Source organism: Protomyctophum bolini (assembly GCF_963924005.1).
Source record: "Protomyctophum bolini genome assembly, chromosome: 10".
In the NCBI taxonomy this organism is placed as follows: domain Eukaryota; kingdom Metazoa; phylum Chordata; class Actinopteri; order Myctophiformes; family Myctophidae; genus Protomyctophum; species Protomyctophum bolini.
Genome location: NC_137871.1, coordinates 15,966,312 through 15,986,585, shown reverse-complemented (window position 1 = coordinate 15,986,585; position 20,274 = coordinate 15,966,312). Strand labels below are relative to the sequence as shown.

The 20,274-nt window shown below is 42.2% G+C and overlaps 3 protein-coding genes across 7 annotated transcripts; 2 read left to right on the top strand and 1 right to left on the bottom strand.

The window, feature by feature from the left end:
- Positions 1-18: 18 nt before the first annotated feature.
- tbc1d10c (TBC1 domain family, member 10C) lies at positions 19-9,276 on the bottom strand. The gene is made up of 10 exons (XM_080774515.1): positions 9,213-9,276; positions 8,920-9,069; positions 8,175-8,274; positions 7,539-7,649; positions 6,883-6,989; positions 5,174-5,288; positions 4,850-4,915; positions 4,126-4,315; positions 3,712-3,869; positions 19-2,786 (listed from the first exon to the last, which is right to left on the bottom strand). The coding sequence occupies exons 2-10, from the start codon at positions 9,063-9,065 to the stop codon at positions 36-38; spliced, it is 3,744 nt and encodes a 1,247-aa protein (XP_080630641.1). The 5' UTR covers positions 9,066-9,069; positions 9,213-9,276; the 3' UTR covers positions 19-35.
- Positions 9,277-9,947: 671 nt separating this feature from the next.
- ndufs8b (NADH:ubiquinone oxidoreductase core subunit S8b) lies at positions 9,948-14,054 on the top strand. The gene is made up of 7 exons (XM_080773716.1): positions 9,948-10,047; positions 10,506-10,554; positions 10,678-10,743; positions 10,868-10,957; positions 11,181-11,353; positions 13,062-13,190; positions 13,541-14,054. Exons 2-7 carry the CDS (start codon positions 10,506-10,508, stop codon positions 13,670-13,672), a joined length of 639 nt encoding a protein of 212 aa, XP_080629842.1. The 5' UTR covers positions 9,948-10,047; the 3' UTR covers positions 13,673-14,054.
- A 2,186-nt stretch (positions 14,055-16,240) lies between these two features.
- Positions 16,241-19,680, top strand: ran (RAN, member RAS oncogene family). 5 transcript variants are annotated; one of them, XM_080773940.1, is made up of 7 exons: positions 16,241-16,328; positions 17,546-17,612; positions 17,776-17,860; positions 18,270-18,395; positions 18,552-18,739; positions 18,873-19,043; positions 19,273-19,680. In XM_080773940.1, the coding sequence occupies exons 2-7, from the start codon at positions 17,571-17,573 to the stop codon at positions 19,315-19,317; spliced, it is 657 nt and encodes a 218-aa protein (XP_080630066.1). In that variant the 5' UTR covers positions 16,241-16,328; positions 17,546-17,570; the 3' UTR covers positions 19,318-19,680. The 5 variants fall into 5 exon arrangements, with proteins under 5 accessions (XP_080630066.1, XP_080630067.1, XP_080630070.1 ...); XM_080773941.1 differs by having other exon boundaries at positions 16,286-16,425; XM_080773944.1 differs by having other exon boundaries at positions 16,305-16,328; positions 17,549-17,612.
- The last annotated feature ends 594 nt before the right edge of the window (positions 19,681-20,274 follow it).

Below are 20,274 nucleotides of genomic sequence, written 5' to 3'. Positions count from 1 at the left end.
TTGGAAATAGAAATTGTTTTATTTACACGTCTCTGTTAGAAGTAGGTATCCGCATATGGAGCAGAGTGTCGTTTGGAACCAATGCTCCCTCTGCCTTGTTGAACCTGGAAACTCTTGCCCCTTGTCTGCGGTTTCCGCCTCTCTCTCTCTTTCTCCACCTCTCTTTTCTTTCTCAACTTATCTTCCTCCTTTTCCATCCTCTCTTGTTCCCTCCGTCTCCTCTTCCTCTCCTTAGAGGTCAATTTATCTCCGTCTACATGCTCTACCAGTAGGTCTTTCTCTGCTCCATCACTGAAGTCTTGAATGAAGATTTTAGGGACCTGGACTTTGGGTACAGCTTTTTCCTTGATCTGTTTTGGATGCTCTCCTTTCAGACGGCGGAAGAGGCCAAAGCGTTTAGGGCTGTCAAGAGGCTTCTGACCTCCCATCGTCTCTTTAATGCCAATAGTATTTTTAGACTCCATTGATTGCTCTTCTTTCTCGATAGAGCCCTCGCCAGAATGGGTGTCAAGGAGATTTCGGTTGGAGTTAATTAACTTGGGAATAGATTTGGATGGAGCATGTTCTAGTTGTCTGGGGATAGATTCTGATTGGTTCAGTTGCTGCGGGGCAGTGAAAAGGTCCTCTGAAAGCCTGCAAGCTAACCTGGATCCTAAGGAGCTGGACGACTTGCGTATGCGAAAGTCACCGGAAGAGGTTCTTATACGGGAGCCAGCAGCTTGTATCACTTCTGGGTTGCAGAGTTCAGCCTGGTCAGCAGAAAGGTGAGAATCATCTGTGTTTAGGGCTGGTGGTTTACTTGCAATGCTTGGATTGTCCATTGTGGTGCACTTGCCTTTATGCATTTGCTGAGGGATGTCGGATAAAATAATCTTGTCCGGAGACGTTATGCCAGTTTCTGCATCGTTCCTGTTTTCTGTAACATTTTCAGTCTTCTGTTTGTCTTCCATTGGATTAATGGTGGCCTGACTCTCTGGTTGTTTAGCTACAGGCTGCTCTGGTGTAAAGATCTGTAATGAACTCATTTTCTCATCAGGACTGATGGCAGATCCCTTCTCTGTGGGCTCTTTCGAAGTGTGTGTATTCTCTTGAGGTGGTATGGAATCTGTAATCTCTAGGTGTAACTGAGTTTCTTCTGGTGTCTCTGCTTGTTTGCATGTGCTCTCTTCTGTTGCCTCAGGTAATTCCATCTCACACCCTTTCTCTGAACTTTCAGCTAATGCTTCATCTGATTCCGTTGTGGAATCTCCAGATGATGGTATTTTTAAGTGAAAAGCAGTCAACTTTGTCATGGATTCCACAGATATGTGAACTACTAAATCTGTGTTGTCTTTTTGGTTAGTGCGTTCCGTTGTTAATGATGCGTCTGTCTCTTTCATCATTTCTCTGTACGATGCTACCTGTTTGTGTAATTGTAAGTCTAGCTCCAGCTCTGTCTCTAGTTCTTCCTGTGTTCCTGTATTTTCCCCTATGTATGTCTGGGCTTTTGTCAGTACATTCGTTTCTTTTTCAGTTTGAGTGCGAGATTCTGATTTAATTTCTGTTGCTGGCAACACCTCGGTATCTTTATCTCTAATTTCTACCACAACTGCCTGTGACTCCTTGGCTGTCTCTCTAATCACTTCTGGTTCTTGTTGCAACTCCTTTGCTTTATCCGACTCTTCAGCAATCTGTGCCTCAGATTCCCCATCTCTCTGATAGACCTGATCTGTGTTATATCCCATCTTGACCTCAGTCTCATTTCTTGTAATTATCTCTGTATGCGTTTCCATCTTCATATTTTGCACATTTTCAATTAGTTGCTTCTCTGCTCTTGTTTCCATCTGTGCCACAGGTTCATTTATTGTGTCCTCTGCTGCTGGTGTATTTACCCCTGGGTTTAGATCACTATCAGCATCTTCCATTATCTGAGTCGGTTTACCCCCAGTGGTCACCATATTTTCATTTACTGACACCTGTTTCGTTTTCTCTTTCTGTGTTTCTGCTGTTCTTCCTGCCTCCATTTCCTGTTTCAGGCTGTAACTCTGCTGTTCCGTGACCTGTGATTGGCCACTATGATCCAGCTCATCTTTTTGGTCCAGTTCTTCTTCACTGAACTGACTGTTGACTGACGCTCGTTCTGTCGCTTCAATTCTGTCTCCTTCAGAATTATCTGTGCATTGTGATGGCGAAGAGCTGTTGAGTTCATCTGTCTCTTTGGGCTGTGTGTTCTTTTTTACTGACTTGGTCTGCTCTAGTTTGTTTGAGGGGGTCCTCTCTCTATCTTTCGCTTCCCTATGTTTCGTTGGTGTGGTCTGGCTCTCTTGTTCTTTGCAAAGTTCTTCAAGTTTGATTTGTCCAGTTAGATTGGCTTCCATGTGTTTTCCGTGCTCCTCTAAGACCATGTCCTCTTCCTCCGCAATGTGCTGCACACTCTTTGGACTGCTGTTAATCCAGCTGTCCCTTCCTTTCTCCCTGGCTTCCATTAAATTATGCTTCCCAATTTTACCTCCGCCTTCCCAATCACTTGTGTCAGCCTTAACGTCTTTCCTCCACTTTCGGAGGATGGATGGAGAGAGGGAGAGTGTAGAGGCTGATCGAGCAATAGGCACAGAGAGGTTGCTTTTCTCTCTCTCCTTCCTGTTCCTTTCTTCCTCCTTCAACTGAAACCTTGCCCATGCCATCCTGTATCCATGGTAACGACCTCTGGGGTCAAATGTGGACGAGGGTCGCTCTTCCCTCCACTTCTTCAGCTCCCTCTCTGTCTCCCTCTCCAGATCCTTTGTTGAGAGCGGCACAGAGCACACCTGAAACAAAATGGGAGATGGAAGAAATGATTCACAATAGGTATTGATATACCATTGCGATATTGGCACTGGTGTGTCACATGACTGGTGCACTCTGCCTTTGGTCTCTTGCCTATGACTGCAGCGCACCAATACCTCAGATCTTAAACTATACAAGTTTCATTATAAATATTTATGATTGCATATCAAGATAATGATAAGCTTATAAGTGGGATAAAACAGCGGTTCTCCAGAACTAGTGTGTGGGGTATTGGTTTCAGCTTCACTGATTGGCCGAACTTTTATGTTATCCTTTTTTTCTTGTTTAACTTTACCTCCGTGCCGTTTACATTTTGAGTCCATATTTCCATTTTTGGTCAATTGATCATATGGTATGGGTACTCCTTGATACTTTCATAGAAATTCAGTCTCAGTAGTTTTACCAGAATTTATTGGCCCTCAATCAATCACAATGCAAGGTCAGAACATGACTGTCACATACTGTATATTATTGCACTGCAATTGATATTGTCCCTGTGAAGTGTAGTTCGTTGCACAGTATGTTACAGTTTAGATCAGGGGTTCCCCCCCACCCCCCACAAACTGACTGCAAAAAAAACCTTGATAATAGTGAAAATATATCGTATGAATACTGAAACCAGACATAATCATTAAGGAAAGTTTATGCATGCACCATGTACCATGGGTTGAGATCCCCTGGTTTAGATGACATGGATTTTACTAGTGCTCATTCTATATTCTTCCATCTGTTTTCTATAAGTCAATCCTTACTTTAACTTTGTCACAGCACAAGTCAAGTTTATACCAGGTATAAAGGAGTGCGTTAAATTATTTTGTGTATGACTTGCAGTTGCATATAAACTGGCAAGCTTGCAACACAGCCACCTTCACGTATAGCATCATCTTGATTCTTTACAGTACATACCTCTCCTATGAAGGCGCCATCTTCTTCTGGTATGTGCTCCTTGACACCCCTCAGTCTCTCCAGAGTCTCCATCTGTCCCTCACACTCCTGCCTCTGCCTCGTATGGCCCAGCACCCTGCGCACCAACACCACCGCTACCTGGAACAAGACACGCACCCCTGGACAGAAGAGAAAGGCAGGTGGAAGTAGTAATGAGAGAAGATTTGTGTTCACAGCATGCAAATGATGAGGGAGGAATCTAAAAGGAGATTCAGGAGATGAAAATGTATATTTTCATCACAGTAGGGTAAATTAAATGTAGGAACCAAAGGTTTGCAGTTTTTTAATTGCCCCACAATTATCACATCATGTCTTTGTTGCTGTTGCTTGTGTCTCAACCCGCTTTGTTATGACATCTGTTTAGGTCATGCATACCATAGCAGAAAAAGAGATCCCAGACTCGGACCAGGATGTTGAAGGGCAGCTGGCGCGTGAACAGGCACATCAGCCAATCTGTGGCGAACATGAGAGGTTGCACATCATGGCGCTGCAGGTGCTTGTGAGCATCTGGACAAGTTCTCTTTAGAACCCAAGACAAAATTATGGCGTCGAACAGAACTCCGTCCTAGTACACACACACACACACACACACACACACACACACACACACACACACACACACAGGTCCAGGTGGTTCGGAGAAAAAAGGGTATTTTGTTATGTACGTAATTACATTCATTCAAACTCTGAACTCTGACTAGGGAGGGAGTCTGGGAGAAAGGTGGGTTGTTATAGTCTAATGATTTCTGATGTGAAAGAAAATATGTCAAAAGGAAAACAAATACATTTGTTATGAATATGGAAAACCCAAAATGGGTAGAGTAGAACAGCTGGAAGGGAACCGTGAAGTTACCAGTTGGATCCCGTGCTCCCCCAGAGTTAGTGCCTAGTGTCCTTGAGCAAGACGCTGAACCCCTAATTGCTCCTGATGTGCAGGTTGATGCTTTGCATGGTTTCCTCCGCCATCGGTGTGTGAATGGGTGAATGTAATGCACAATCTATGTGAAGTGCCTTGGATAAATGCACATTCTCTAAATGCACCATTTACCAAATAGGTTGCTTCCCTATTCTACAGTAATGTAACTGTGCATGTTCTCACCAGCAGAGGGCTGTAGTATCCAGGCATGTAGTGTTCACTGATCTGCACCAGGCACCAGAAGGTGTCCTGTCAAAAAGGTGAAGAAGACACATCAACATGTTGCAATTACGAGCATAAGGGACTATTTTCAGCATACAAGTTTCATTTCCACACAAGACGGGAACGTGTTTAATCTCACCTGGTCTAAAATACAACATGCATTATTTACATTTCACCTTGCTTGAGTTACTACTAAAACTAAATACTTCAAGTGTGGCATATGCATACGTATATATTTTATCCTGAGTGTACAGTGAAGTAGACCGATTGGTTACTATAGATTACCTCACATGGCATGTGCATTAGCAGCACAGAAGCTACAGGTGCCTGGGCCTGACAGTAGCCTTCCTCAGGCTGGTACTGCGTATAGGCCTTAAGCACACGGAATAGACCACGTTGCCTTCACATGGAGAAAAGAAAGTTAGAATTCACACAAACCACAACTTTATAGTCACAACGGTGAATTTGACTCAAAACAAATGCAGAATCAAGTAGATGTAAAGGATCAAATCAATTGGCAGAAGTCAGAGGTGATGCCTGTATCTAGGTCGTGTGCCCGGTCAGAGGTTTCTCAGTTTTCCATTTAGATGGATACCAGTGGGAATGAAATATTTAGACAAATTTAGACAATTTGGAAAGGTGGAAAATATTTAATCCTACTTTATGTCGCAAAGTTAATACTATTAATTATGTAATAGCATCACAATTTAATTATGTATCAATGATGCTACCACTGACTATTCCTAGTGGGATATACAAACAATATAATCAGATGGTGAAAGATTATTTGTGGAATGGGAAAAAGCCAAGGATTAATATAAAAAAGATGTGTTCCCCGCCTAGGGAATGTGGCGGCTTGGCTCTTCCGAATGTAGAAATGTATAATTTATATTTTGAATTGTCTAAATTAGCGAGGCATTAATGGGCTGAATATGATTCCCAACTGGACTGGGTAAAACATCTATGGTAGCTCCTTTCAAACCCATACAGATTCTCTTTCTTTCAGATTAAAATGGTAGAAGGGAGGGAAGTGTCCTATTTTGAAACATTCCCAATGGGTATGGTCTGAGGTCCATAGGCTGATGGAGAAATCCCAATATAAACAGGGATTTTCTTCTATATGGGATAGTCCACGTATCTTGATAGGTAAACATACATTTTGCTGGGAGCCTTGGCAAAGAAATGGCATAAGTGTAATGATGATTTATATATGGATGACATTTTTAAGTCATATCAGGAGTTGGGGAATCAATTTAACCTGATGGGTAGGGGTGAATTTTGGAAATATCTTCAACTAAGAATTAGTGTTCGAAGTGTGTTCAACCTTAACAGGGGTATAGAGGAATCTAATATGTTGAAAACTATTTTTGACCTGCCACCAACAATAGTAATAATGCATAGTGCTTCAATAATTTTCAAAAATATAATGGCATTTCAAAGTGCAAAGACTGGAAATCTTAGATTAATATGGCAAAGGAATTTAGGATGTGAAATAAGTGAAGAGAAATGGTCAAATATAATTTCGAAATTTGGGTAGGCCAACTGTACAGATGATATAATCACTACACCCCTCCACGTCTATATGTGGAGGGGTGTTGTCCATTTGGGGACTTGGGGTAGTTTTTCACTGCTAGTTGTGTTGTGTTTTTTGTTTGTTTTGTTTCTCTTTTCTTTTGTGTAAGTCATGTGTATTTTGTATGCTTATTGCTTAACCCATTTTGGGTGGGAATCCCTTTTGGTGTTAGCATTGTGTTATGCTTTAGCTATTGGAAAATAGCAGATCTACAAGCTCATAGCGCGCCACCGAGTGGCGCTACGAGCTTGTAGGTCTGCTATTTTTGAAAAATCAAAGAACCACTGACATAGAAACATAGCTTTTTCAGAAAACTGTCAGTATGTAGAAGACATTTTTAGAATCTGATCTCAGGTAAAAATCATTAAAAAACTTTGATGACAAAAAAAAAGTACAGGTAAAGGCGGGTGGGAATGTTTACCCATGCCCGTCCCTGGACTGGAACATCTCGTGGAAAGGGAACTGCCGATCCAGGTCTCTCTCAATAACATCCACCCAGCTCTTCAGTGCTGGCTGTGCGTCCAGAGACTGACACACATAAGAATATCTCGTATCAATCCAATCCGCTTTATTTATAGAGCACATATACTAAAATACCAAGAGCAAAACAATACACAATAAATAGGGGGGGGGTTATCATGAAGGTGCGAGGTGCGTGTCATTCACATTACACACAGGAAGCCAATGTTGGATAATGTTAAAGGTCATCCTTGTTCTTTGCTTTCTAGAATAGTCAATGGCATGGCATGAAAATACAACATTGCTGCTAGGCAAGTAGGCAGAAATGTATTATTCTTTTCATAAATGAAGACCCTATTATTTGTTATATTATGGTATCATGCAAATGTAATGACAATAGCCAATATACAAGCCTACAATATTTAACCAATTAAAAGCATTAACAAAACTACTATTTATTGAAACACAAACACAAAATTTCATTCACATTTCCTGAAAAGTTAAATTTTCTGGATTACTTCCAGTTCCAACACTTCTGTGTTAAAAGCCAAAAAGGCCTTTCTTTCTGCAGGAAAAAATATATACTGTATATATTATTTATCTTTGTTCCCCTCTTACCTGGTAGAGGTCTTTGTTGTGTTTCATCCTATCAGTGGCTCCACACAGCAGTGGCCAGCACTTAGCTCTAAGTGAGGCTGGGATGCCCTTCTGACACTGTTCTTTGACCACCTGAGGCATAGGGGAAAGAAGACATGAAATTAGCATAGAGAGTATATGCTGGGAATTAGTTACTTACATATAGCACTATTCAACATTTGATGGGATATAATTATAGTACCAGTTGTACTATTGTAGTCTGTGACCTGATCCACCATGGATTGAATTCGGCTTGCTGTGCGTGTTCTGCTTAGCTTACATTATGCCTTGCACCCTGTATCCACTGTTGATTTCACAAAAGCAGTCTGTGATAGTACCATTGTAAATCATCAATTGACAGTGTTTACAGCAGTGCTTCATTTGTGTACAAAAAGCATCTAAAATATTAAACATATTCTAACATTTTCAATATTTTGAGCTTGTACATTGTACATTCAATTTGCCAACACATGGATAAAGTACTTAGTTAAAATTATTTTGATGCTAACTTATTTTGCTGGGGACCCAATGTAACCCCCCTAAGGACCCCTGTGGGTCCCTGGACCCCACTTTGAGAACCAATCAATCAATATTTTGTGTATCTTTCTCATGCTATACTTTGCTGCTGTTCTTCAGTAAGATGTGATCCCATTGGCTGATGATGTTGATCCACTTGGCCTCTCTCTGCCTGACCAGCTCAGGGGGAGGGCCCACACTCCTGACAACACAACATACATAAGAGTAGGTCAGCATTTCAAACATACATACATACATACATACACATATGTATACATACATACATATAGTGACAAACATAGCTGTTCATTGGAGAAGAAAACGTATACAATTATGGTGCATCTATTCTCTATAAATTCTCAATTGCTCAATTGTCAGCTTGCACCCCTATGTGTTACAGTTAGAGCAGTGCCGCAAAACAAGAGAAGACCGGAAACAGGAAAACCACAAGGTAGTGGTACACACGTCTTCATGACAGCAGGCCAGGATGTTATCATCAGGGGGAGTGGAGGACTGCAGGTGATATAGTTGCTTGTTTCTGAGCTGAATTTATACTCCTTCCTTTTTCTGACTTCATTTAAACAGTGAATTAATTATCTTCCTTCTTTCTTTCTTTCTTAATTTCTTTCTAGTCAAACGGAACATTTTGGCATTTCCAGGACTGTCTGTCTGTCTGTCTGTCATAATCATGAATGGATCTATCCTTCAAACATTTTTGTTTGTTTTAGTTCTTTTGCGATTACAAATACAATATCACATTAAGACTGTAATTAAAAGAATAATGATGAACTTGGCAAGTAAAACAAACAACAGCATAGGCTTTAGAAACAAAAATACTTATACTTACTCATGTTTGGATCCATTTGCCAGAATGAATCCAAACCGATCAGTCTCTGTGACCATTGGTCCAAAACTGGCCTCTGATCCTGCATCTGAAGCAGAACCATCCTCTTCACTGAGGTTCTTCTGGACTGGGCTGGTTAGATTCAACATCTCACTGAGCAGGAGAGGAGATGTCAGAAAGCTTGGCACTCATCATCACCACACACAATGACATTTACTCAGCCCTTTCATCATAAGAACTGCATGGTAATGTATCAGTCAGACAGACATGTAATTTAATTTTGCAAAGCCACCCACCTGAAGTTGTTTCAGAGAGACCTTTACCAATTGGCAAGGGAAAGAAAGCTGTCCGTAATAGTCCATTATGGAAGAATACTTTTTTGCTGAATGCAAAAAAAAGAAGAGAAAACAATAAGAAGGAAATCGTCCAACGTCATACAATTTCTGGTTTCGTTTCAGAACTGTGAAGTAACTGTAACTTCCTCTCCCTAAAGATAACCACATATAGCTATAGCAATGGCATTGTTAAAACAATTCATGTTGTGTGTATTGTGTTTAAATACCTTTTCAGTGACCCTCCTCAGATTAATTGATTTGGTTTGTCTAGCAGGTATTGATCCTCAACCTCAAGTGATGGAAGAGGAGGAACGCTGACTAACTGACTCCCCACCCTCTCTCTCTCTCTCTCTCTCTCTCTCTCTCTCTGTCCCCACGGCCACCCCCACGCAGGGTCAGTAGTAGCGGCTAATCTCTAATCTGTATAATCTCACAAATCACAACATAAAATGACCCAAATGATAAACAAAAACTTTAAACTGAATTATCTGCAATGATAATATGCAACAAGTCATAGAATTGGCTGTCATTTCTCTAAGCACCCGCAGCAGGCCAGTTAACTGTCTGCGACACTAAACATCATGGCGCTACATTTATCCTAGCCTGGTGAAACCACTCCCCCTGCTGGACAAAAAAACTCAGGAGAGGGGGGAGAGGTTCATATTATCCAACTTCTGGCCTAAAGCTTCAGTTCTGGCTTCCCTCTTTTTCATCATCTTTACTGGTGCGGCACACCGATGCTGCCCCTAGAGTGTGCTGGTTGCCGCTAGTAAAAGTTGTGAACGAGCCTGCCGAGGTAAGTGCCGCTAACTTTGTATTGTTATTAATTTCCAAGTCTAGTGTCCAGTGTTCTTTTTTATGGTAATTTAAAGTGACATGCACTCACCGCTTGATTATGATCATTTTGTGTTAATAAATTACAAGTATGTTGATAATGGAGTCAGTAAATTGAACAGCTTGTTTGGAAAAAAAAACTAAAAAAGACAGATAGTAAACATTAACATAGGCTATATAGTCTGACTAAATGATGCAATAGATTAGCGATAAGCTACAACGGAAGTGCGCATTTTTATCTAACAGTCTTTTATTTGCATGGAGAAAGTAACGGATTAGGGCTGTTACAAAACTATTATTCAGCACTCTTACACAAGCAGGCAGACTGACAGCACGCTGACTAAACGTTACTGTGCTGCTACCATTATATCCACTGGATAATGTGTCATCTGTCTTCTCTGGGGTTTTCTTTTTTACAAGATGTATACTTTGAGTTTGAGTCTACGCTTTATTCATTACTGGAGACCAGGTAATACAATGGTTACAGTAGCCTATTGCATCCTTGATACCATGACAAATAAATAAACATAGGCTACACTGGTGTTTTGTTTTATGACTGTTTTATGATCATGCCACATTTGTGTCAGTATAGGCACCATTGGAATCTATCCTGGCCTCATCCGCTCTTTCGGTCTCAGTGTGCCAAGACAGGGCTACAGTAAGTCATATACAAAAACACTGCTATATTCATTGGTTGTTATGTTTCAACAAAGGGCCATTATCATCAGACTTTATCTGACCACTCCCTCTGTCTCTCCTTGCTGCGCTGTTCTTCTCCGAAGAATATGTCAACTCTAAGGAACTACCAAATGATTTGAAGTCCATCACAGACAGGGCTGCTACAACTCTCCTTTGGACTGAACTATTTAGAGGTATCTCTCTGTCTCTGTCTCTCTCTGTCTCTCTGTCTCTGTCTCTGTCTCTGTGTGTGTGTGTGTGTGTGTGTGTGTGTGAGTGTGCGCGTGTGTGTGTGTGTGTGTGTGTGTGTGTGTCTCTCTCTCTCTCTCTCACAGACTCAACACAACACAACACAACACCATTACTACACCAGTAGTTATTTGCTTGTCTCTTTCTCTGGCTTTCTACAACCTGCAGGACTGGGGATGACCTTGAGTTATCTGTTCCGTGAGCCTGCCACCATCAACTATCCATTTGAAAAGGGCCCCTTGTCGCCCCGCTTTCGTGGAGAGCATGCCCTCCGCCGTTACCCAAATGGGGAGGAACGCTGCATTGCATGCAAGTTATGTGAGGCCATCTGCCCTGCCCAGGTGAGCACATTTCTTATTCTTGCAATAAAGTAAAATTGTATGGTGTGCACTGTGCAGTGTGTGTGACAATACATGCTATATAAATGTTCTGTTTCTCTGTCTTTTTCTATTATTTGTGTGTTGACAATATATATGTCACTAAGAATCATACAGCCACGCCGTCTTGAGCAGACTTGAGCTACGAGGGGCAGATTGGATCAGTTTGTTTTGTGGCAATTTCTTTTGGAGAAGACCATTACAGTAGTCTATGACCTACTGAAGATAAAGGTTGCTAATTTTTTATGTATTTCTTTGGAGATAAATCCTCTCATTAATGCAATATTTTTTAAGATAATCATGGGTTGATTTCATTATTGACTATGATTATACAATCAATCTGGGAACTCATAGACAAAAAGGGGAAAACGTATTTCTGTTTGAGCTGAACCTGTCTTGAGAGATTAGACATACAATAATGTAGCTAAATTATAAACATTTAGATCTGAATCCATAATGAACTACTTCAGCTCTTCTGTTTGGAAAACTGGCCCTGGCAGGCAACTTGCTTCACATTCATCATATCACACTTGAGCCCTTGTATGCTAAAGTCAAGTCCTGCTTATGCAGGAGATCCCGTCCTCCACGGTCTTGATACATACTGTATCTCTGAATGACACCTGTGCTTGTGCATTTATATAGCGCTTTTATCTAAAGCGCTTTACATAGTTTGTGCATTACATTCACCCATTCACACACATTCATACACCGATGGCGGTGGAAACCATGCAAGGCACCAACCTGCTCATCAGGAGCAAGTTCAGAGTCTTGCTCAAGGACACTTCGACACTAACTCTGGGGGAGTCTGGGATCGAACTGGGAACGTTGCGGTTGCCATCCGGCCACTCTACCGGCCACTCTACCCATGAGCCACTGCCACTACCGTTATGCATGCTTACTTTTTTTGTCCTGTGACTCCTGTCTCAAGTGTAGTGAAGGTAAAATCAGTAGCCATACAACTGGAGTGGACAGGATTGTAAGTTAATGTCAGGAAAACCGAGGAGATTGTAGTGGATCCCAGGTCTATAGGTGACCACACCGTCACCACGATCACCATACATGGTCATGACATCAAACAGGTCACCTCCTATAAATATCTAGGAGTGCACATTGATTGTGATATGAGCTGGCACTCCCATGTGACAAGTATGTGTGCAGAAATACACCAGCGCCTTCATTTTCTCCGTAGGCTCAGACTTTTTGGTGTAAGTAGAAACATAATGCTGATCTTCTATAGAGCTAGTCTATTGTAAGGTATGGTATCAGTATCACCAGTTGGTTTGGAAACCTAACTGTCAAGTACAAATCTGAGATGCTTAGATTAGCCAAAATGGCAGGGAAGACCCCCAGGTCATTTTTGAGCAGGCCACCATTGGGCAGGTTAAGAAAGTTGTGTCTGACCCCTCCCATGTACTATACCTTGAGTATAGGCTAATGCCATCATTTCAGGTAGGAGGTACGAGGTCCATGCGTGCAAATATACACAAAGGTACAAGCATTCCTCAGTCTCTGTCAATCTCACTCCTTAACCGGGTCCTTGCAGAGGGCAGACAGGGTAGGGGTAGAAGGTTTTGAGGTGATGCTCTCCTTTTTGCACTAGGTATGTCAGCGTGTGTGTTATTTAAATGTTGTACGAGTCACTGTGTACCTCTACTGTTTGTATTGTATCCAGGCCATCACCATTGAGGCTGAGACACGTGCTGATGGCAGCAGGAGGACTACACGCTATGACATTGATATGACAAAATGTATCTACTGTGGCTTCTGCCAGGAGGCCTGCCCTGTTGATGCCATTGTTCAGGTAAGCTAAACAGCTCATGGAAACTATGAATATAGCTTATACTGGCTCTATAGTGTTATCGTCTTGGCCAGGTCGAGAGGCAAAGACTGCTTTCGTGCCTGACTGTGTGTGTGTGTGTGTGTGTGTGTGTGTGTGTGTGTGTGTGTGTGTGTGTGTGTGTGTGTGTGCACGTGCGCGCGCGTGCGTGCATGCTTGCGTGTGTTTATGTGTGTCACATGTATTTATATAGTATACGTATACATACCTTAAATATATGTATAAGATGCACTGATGCAGCATTAAAAGTTAATGAACTTGAATTATTCTTGTCCTCCTTTCATTCCTTCATATCCCTTCGTCACTCCCTATAGGGCCCAAACTTTGAGTTTTCCACTGAGACCCATGAAGAGCTGCTGTACAATAAAGAGAAGCTGCTCAACAATGGAGATCAATGGGAGGTGGAGATTGCTGCCAACATTAAGGCTGACTACCTATATAGATAGGATGACCGACCGTTGTGTATACAGTATCAGTAAACTGCCTTTGAAGCCAGTGCGCCAATCAATGACATATTTTGATTGTACATAATAGAAAAGAGTTTTAAGAGATTCTTTGGATAGATTATCCTCAAATGTACAGTTGGCCAGTAGGCCAAATGCATTGGTGCTATGCAATCAGGGCAACAATGAACGCACAAATATGACTCCTTGTAGTGTTAGTGGACAATACATAAGCCCTGGGCTTTTTGCGTTATTCTTTTAGCATCCTTTTGTATACATTTGTACCACTGTATCTTTTTTGAAAAGTTTATAAAGTATTCAATCAATCAAAGCCCATGTAACCTATGCATGGTACTGCAACCAAATATAAAACACTTTAAAGGCATTTAATTTACCCGTGTGACAGTACTTTGGAGCAGTATAATGTAATATTGGTTATTGCCTATTACCAGTAAGACGCCTGAGGGCGAGAAGCACGTGACCTCTTCCTAAAAGGAGAGGTCACGTGCACTGGCCATATATGGAGCGTGTCTTGAGTGTACAGGTCAGATCAACATAATGGAATGTCAAAACAGGTCAGCTCCATACAGTATATGGAGATCTAAGGGTGGCAGCGGGGGGGAGTGTCTTGAGTGTACAGGGTTTGATGAGGGCCCGGGTTAGCCTGGCGCAGCCACACTTCACCCGCCCCTATTGCATAGCCCAGCGCAGTGGTATATTAGTATCGCAACACGAGGCTACGCCCAGGTAGGGCCGGGACTTAATTTTCTGGCCTGTTGAGAACTCTAGTTTTCGCTGGCTGCCGGGCACGGCTGCACAAATAACTTTGGGGCAGGCTCGTCTAGAGTTTAAATGGACAGGTATCAGTCAAAAGGGAGACAGCAGGTCGCATTTACTATGATCCCTGATTTACTATCATCCCTGATGTCATAGTGATGTCACGAGACCTTGGCACAATATATGGGGGCTTTCCTAATGTATGAGGATTTTGAGTGTCGAAAAACACAACATGTATGGGGATTTTGAGTGACAAAAAACGCACAATTCCATAGTTAAATGCGACCTTAGGTCGCAAAAAATCTATATTGGTCTATAATCTAAATACCAGTAAGACGCCCTGAGGGTGTGAAGCCCAGGCACGCATCCGCCTGGGTGACAGCAGACGGGTGGCGCTTTAGCATGGGGGTTAGATCAACATATGGAATTAATTCTGTACTGGCCATATATGGAGCGTGTCTTGAGTGTACAGGGTTTGAAGAGGTCAGATCAACAAGAGTTGCTGGCCGGCTCCATATATGCAGATCTAGGTGATGATCCTGTCTTCTCCATGTATGGTTATCCAGGGTTAGATGAGGTCAGTAAGTATCGTGATCTTCATAATATATGGAGATGGCCATATTATGGTGGTGTGACGTGTCACGAGGCGTGACCATATATGGAGATCTAAGGGTCTCCATGATGTCACGAGATGTCAGGAGGCATGATGGATTGGCATTGACTGTACGTACGTGTGTATGGCTGTAATCCACGTAAAAACACTTCAAACCGTCAAAAACACTTTGAAGACCTTAACAGGAGCCCTCGTACAAGGTTTCTTTGACTATGCATGCACCTCTCTTGGTACCACAGCACCTCAAAGGCCCTTAAAACAAGGCTCCAGACTTCCCAAAACAAACTGGTCAGGCTACTACTTGGCCTCACTCCCCGAACCCACCTCACCCCTGCCCACTTTGACAGGCTGGAATGGCTTAGGGTTGACGACAGAGTACAGCATCTTGCAATGGGTCTGGTGACGGTCCACAAGATTCGATACACCACCAAGCTACCTATGTACCTGTCTAAATACTTCCTAATTTCAACAAAGTCCACACACTACCAGAGGAAGTTCAACAAACCATGTGCAACCCAGATTCAGCACAAACAAGGGACTAAATTAATTTCGCTCCTATGCCACCAAAATGTGGAACGCCCTGCCAACAGTTATTAAGACATGTGAATCCCTTGTCTCCTTCAAAACCGCTCTCAAAGAGAACCTACGGACGGCTGCAATTCGAAACTGGCCCCCGTAAAATCTGAATCCCCCACCCACCCCTTTTCCTCTCACTGTAGGCCTGTATGTTTTACCTCCCCTTTTCACCTCCTCTATGGGGATTTCCTGTTTTTGGCTATAGAAGTGTATATTTGTACGTCTCTAAATGTTATGATGAATTGAACATGGTGGACCCTAATGTAAACAAGTGCAGTTAACAGTCTTGTATTGAGAATTGTGCTAGAAATGTACTGTAATTCTCCAAACTGTTAATAAATTCTTCAATCAATCAATCAGTCAATCAATCAATCAACCAACCAATGGCATCGTCATGGACCTGGTGATACGGTTGGCTGGCAATGCCTGGCAATTCGTCATCATGACACGGATCTAACGAAACATATAAAAGGATCAGAAGGGGTTTATTGGGAGTTAATAATAGCAAATACTGCTCTTGATACGAGTCTTTGCATCAAAACAAAAACGGCGGCGCTGTCTTTCCTTTATTATTTTTTAAACGGCTGAGACAGTGATCATCACGTGATAAGGGCGGAAACAGTCACATCAGTCCACGCTGAATCTCCCGCGAACGCGGCCATTTACTCTTTCCCCTCCTGTGTGCAACACCGGGTGAGTCTCAGCAGCGGTTCTTCTCATACCTTCAAAGAATTTACATTCTTATTTGTTGCGATCGCTTAAGTACACCGAAGTCTCAAGAAACCCAGAGGTACGTTTTGGTAGAGCTCCAGGGCTGCGCCGAGGTGCCATCTGGACCATGTGGGTCATTATTTATCTGCTATGCTCGCCTATTGGGGTTTTTTGATGCTAACTGGAAGGTGGTGTAGAGTTGGTTGGCGCACCGGTGTCGCGCACCAACATTCGCAGATCTACAAACTCTCAACGCGTAGCGGTACGGCCTGTTGTGAGCTTGTAGATTTGCCATTTTGGTGCTCGACACGGCGAGCAACCAAATACAAATCACAACCAGGCATTAGCAATATAGCGCGTGAGCATTCATTTGTGTCACTTTGGTCGTACGAGCGTTAAACTCGACATAAATGCCCATTTTGACTGTTTTCCATTTGAGAAAAACTAATTTACTTCTTGACTGACATGTTTGTGCGACGAAGTGTTAAATGAGCCTGTTAGCTTCCATGCTGTTGGAGCTAACAAGTTAGCGCCTCATTTCGTTCGCATTGTTCTTTACAATTCTTCTACTTTGTCTTTTCTCTCTCGACCTGATTTAGGATCAATAACCTTTGTTTATAAATCAGTGACACGTTGATTTCTCAGGGTATGTGACTTTTGTGGGTCCTTTATTTTGTCATCCATGGTGACAGGAACGTTATTTTATGCTAAAATTGTCTGATTGTTCCAGTCGAGCTGTGAAAAAGTGCGGTATGTATGGCGCACACTGCTAGCATTGGGCTAACGTTAGCCGCCTAGCTAACGAACTGCATCTAACGTTAGCTGGTTTGCTAGTGATTTTGTTATGAGCCAGGACTGTCTCTCTCTCTTAAAACAAACAAACCAGGGTTTCATTTACAACGGCATACTGTGCCCGATGGGTCGGGGTGGTGTAGGTAGTTTGCTTGCGTTTTTAAAATGTCGCACTGTGTCATGGCAGGGAAGGATGGAAAATGCTAGAATGAGCTAAAAGTTGCCCAAATTAATTGGCTGTCTTGCTCTACCGTGCACAACGCGTCAGAAGGTTGTTATGAAACAGTTAACGTTTTGGTGGTTTTGTTTCCAGTTTAAAAGTTGGTACACTGCCATCACGCAAGCGAACATTAACATATGAGATGCTGATAATATAACTGTCCCGCCTTGGTTGTTTTTGTCTACAGCAGATCTCCTGAAATAACTGCAGCGATGGCAACAATGGCAGAAGGCGAGCCAAATGTACAGTTCAAGGTAAATATTTGAGCTAATGGTGAAAATGTGCTTGGGTACATCATGTGAATGGATTTGTTGTTCATCTAGGTTTGGCTACGTTGCTGGCTAAGCTAACTGCAACTTTGTGTAAAACCAGTACCAGCCAGTTTAATCTGACTTGGACCTCTCTTCTCCCTAACAGCTTGTGTTGGTTGGAGATGGTGGTACAGGAAAAACTACTTTTGTGAAGAGACATCTAACAGGAGAGTTTGAGAAGAAATATGTGGGTAGGTACTGCTCTGAATGAAGAGGCCATCAATACAATGAAGTTGGTGACAGGCCACTGCCATCTCATATCCACCAGGTTTACACAGTCCAGTTTGTAAAGCCAATAGATGCAATGTTCCACCTTGGCATGTGGGTATTCTTATTAAATTGAGCTACCATGATATCGCATCATGCTTGACATACCAATGTCACTGGTGACCATCAGAAGTGTCTGTTTGTCCACAAGTTCATTCCATAATTATTTGGCAGCCAGGAGGATGCATTCGAAAGGGAAGCCATAGGGTAGGGTATGATAAAACTAGCTAAACTGGGATTATAAAACAAAGAAGGTACATGGAACCAGCATAACATTTAGTGTTTTCACTGCCAGTGTTGCCTCATGGCTAAGCTGTTTTTCTTTTCCTTCAGCCACCCTTGGAGTGGAGGTACACCCTCTGATCTTCCACACAAACAGAGGAGCCATTAAGTACAATGTCTGGGACACAGCTGGACAAGAGAAGTTTGGCGGTCTCAGAGATGGGTACTACATTCAAGGTAAGTTATTAGGAAACCCTCTTGTCCTCATGGTGGTTATTTTGTTTAAATTGAGTCCTATTCATATCGGTATGTTTGCATCTGTTTCAGTCTGTATATGAATAATAACTTTAGTGGTTAAGTTATCCCCTTTTAACCTATTTTTCGTTCCCACAGCCCAGTGTGCTATCATCATGTTTGACGTCACCTCTCGAGTAACCTACAAGAATGTACCCAATTGGCACCGTGATCTTGTACGCGTTTGTGAGAACATTCCCATCGTCCTCTGCGGCAACAAAGTGGACATCAAAGACAGGAAAGTCAAAGCCAAGAGCATTGTCTTTCACCGCAAGAAGAACCTGCAGGTAATACTTGGTGAATGTATACCAAACAAATGGCACTAATTACTTAGACAGGCATGTTACAAGTTACACAGGACCTCTACTGTTTTGGATGATCTGACTTGCCATTAAAATATATTGTTTGATACCCTTACAGTACTACGACATCTCTGCCAAGAGTAACTACAATTTTGAGAAGCCATTCCTGTGGCTAGGAAGGAAGTTGATCGGTGACCCCAACCTGGAGTTTGTGGAGATGCCTGCACTAGCTCCACCAGAGATCCAGATGGACCCCTCTCTCGCAGCGCAGTATGAGCATGACCTCAAAGTGAGTATGGCTGTGCTGGTACTCTGACCATGACCAAGGGCTTGTTTGAATACTTGTGGTTTGATTCTTAACTATTCTTTTCCAATTCATTGTGACTTATTAGCCAAATTCAAATGTGTTAACAGGAGAGAACTTGATCCCTGTGGATTCAAAATCCTAATTTATCACGTGCATACATGTCATAGGTTCAGTCGTGACGTTTGTCCTCCTTTCTCCATCTCCTGTACAGGTTGCATCAGAAACGGCGCTCCCAGAAGAAGACGATGACCTCTAACCTGTTAACCCAATGTCTCTTCCCCCCCCCCCCCCCCCACGTGGACAGAAAGTTGTTGGAGTTTTGCCCCTTTACTGTAAAATCCTGTTGAAGATTTATTTTTATTTTTGAACTTTTTCTGTTTGTGTTTTAAAAAAACAAAAAGTTACCGAAGAGAGTAAGGAGGAAAAAAAAACTTGTGGTTGTTGAAAGTTGTGGTTCTCCAGTTTCACTGTATTACACCTAGCGTTGTTGGCATACGTGCTGTTCTAAATCAATGACCACCCACCACTGCACTTGACCAGCTTCCATAATGCTGTTGTAAGGCCTACTGGATGCACCAAGGGGAATAAACTTTGAATAAATAAAACATTATCAATATAACATGTTTTGATTTATGGTTCATTTGCACTGTAAAATTAAACCTTGAGCGTATTTGTTCTTGTACTGCTTGAATTTAGGTGTAGAACACACCCCTGAAATGGTATTTATAGGCTACCTGTATCAGTGGGGTACAGGCTTTTGTTCAGACACACAAAAGGTCTAACAGTCATTAGACCAAAAACCTACCCCTAACTACAAGCACGAAGCAATGCATGTCAGATCAACGCATGTTTTCTGGACCTTTGGTGTGTGTGATAAGCGTGTGCACCCTATATCAGTGGTTTCAATTAATTTTTTTGTAAGAAACACTGACTCAAATTCATATTTGCCTGTGGGGACCCCCCTCCTGAAAATATTTGGTGCCAGGGCCCCATTGCAAAATCCCTTTTTTTAAATTGGCTTGGAGCTTGTAGTTCGGCTGTTTCAGTATGTTTTTGTATGTTTAAAGTGGTTAAATAGATTTTTATGCTATATTGACTTCTGACTAGTTTTGCAGGGGTTCCATAAGGATCCTTGAGATCTGCTGTTGAAATAGGCTGTCAAATAATGCATGATGTGGACTGTAGAGCTTGGAACTGCAAAGTTGATGTATAG

Bases quoted from the DNA above. Each gene is read 5' to 3' on its own strand.
- tbc1d10c (XM_080774515.1), bottom strand. From the start codon at position 9,065: ATGTTGAATCTAACCAGCCCAGTCCAGAAGAACCTCAGTGAAGAGGAT. The intron at 3,870-4,125 runs GTATGCATGACC...TCTTCTGTCCAG, and splicing joins GGATCTCTTTTTCTGCTATG to GGGTGCGTGTCTTGTTCCAG. The intron at 2,787-3,711 runs GTATGTACTGTA...ATTTTGTTTCAG, and splicing joins ATGGCGCCTTCATAGGAGAG to GTGTGCTCTGTGCCGCTCTC.
- ndufs8b (XM_080773716.1), top strand. From the start codon at position 10,506: ATGTATACTTTGAGTTTGAGTCTACGCTTTATTCATTACTGGAGACCA. The intron at 10,958-11,180 runs GTATCTCTCTGT...TACAACCTGCAG, and splicing joins TTGGACTGAACTATTTAGAG to GACTGGGGATGACCTTGAGT. The intron at 11,354-13,061 runs GTGAGCACATTT...TATTGTATCCAG, and splicing joins AGGCCATCTGCCCTGCCCAG to GCCATCACCATTGAGGCTGA.
- ran (XM_080773940.1), top strand. From the start codon at position 17,571: ATGGCAACAATGGCAGAAGGCGAGCCAAATGTACAGTTCAAG. The intron at 17,613-17,775 runs GTAAATATTTGA...TCTCCCTAACAG, and splicing joins AGCCAAATGTACAGTTCAAG to CTTGTGTTGGTTGGAGATGG. The intron at 17,861-18,269 runs GTAGGTACTGCT...CTTTTCCTTCAG, and splicing joins GTTTGAGAAGAAATATGTGG to CCACCCTTGGAGTGGAGGTA.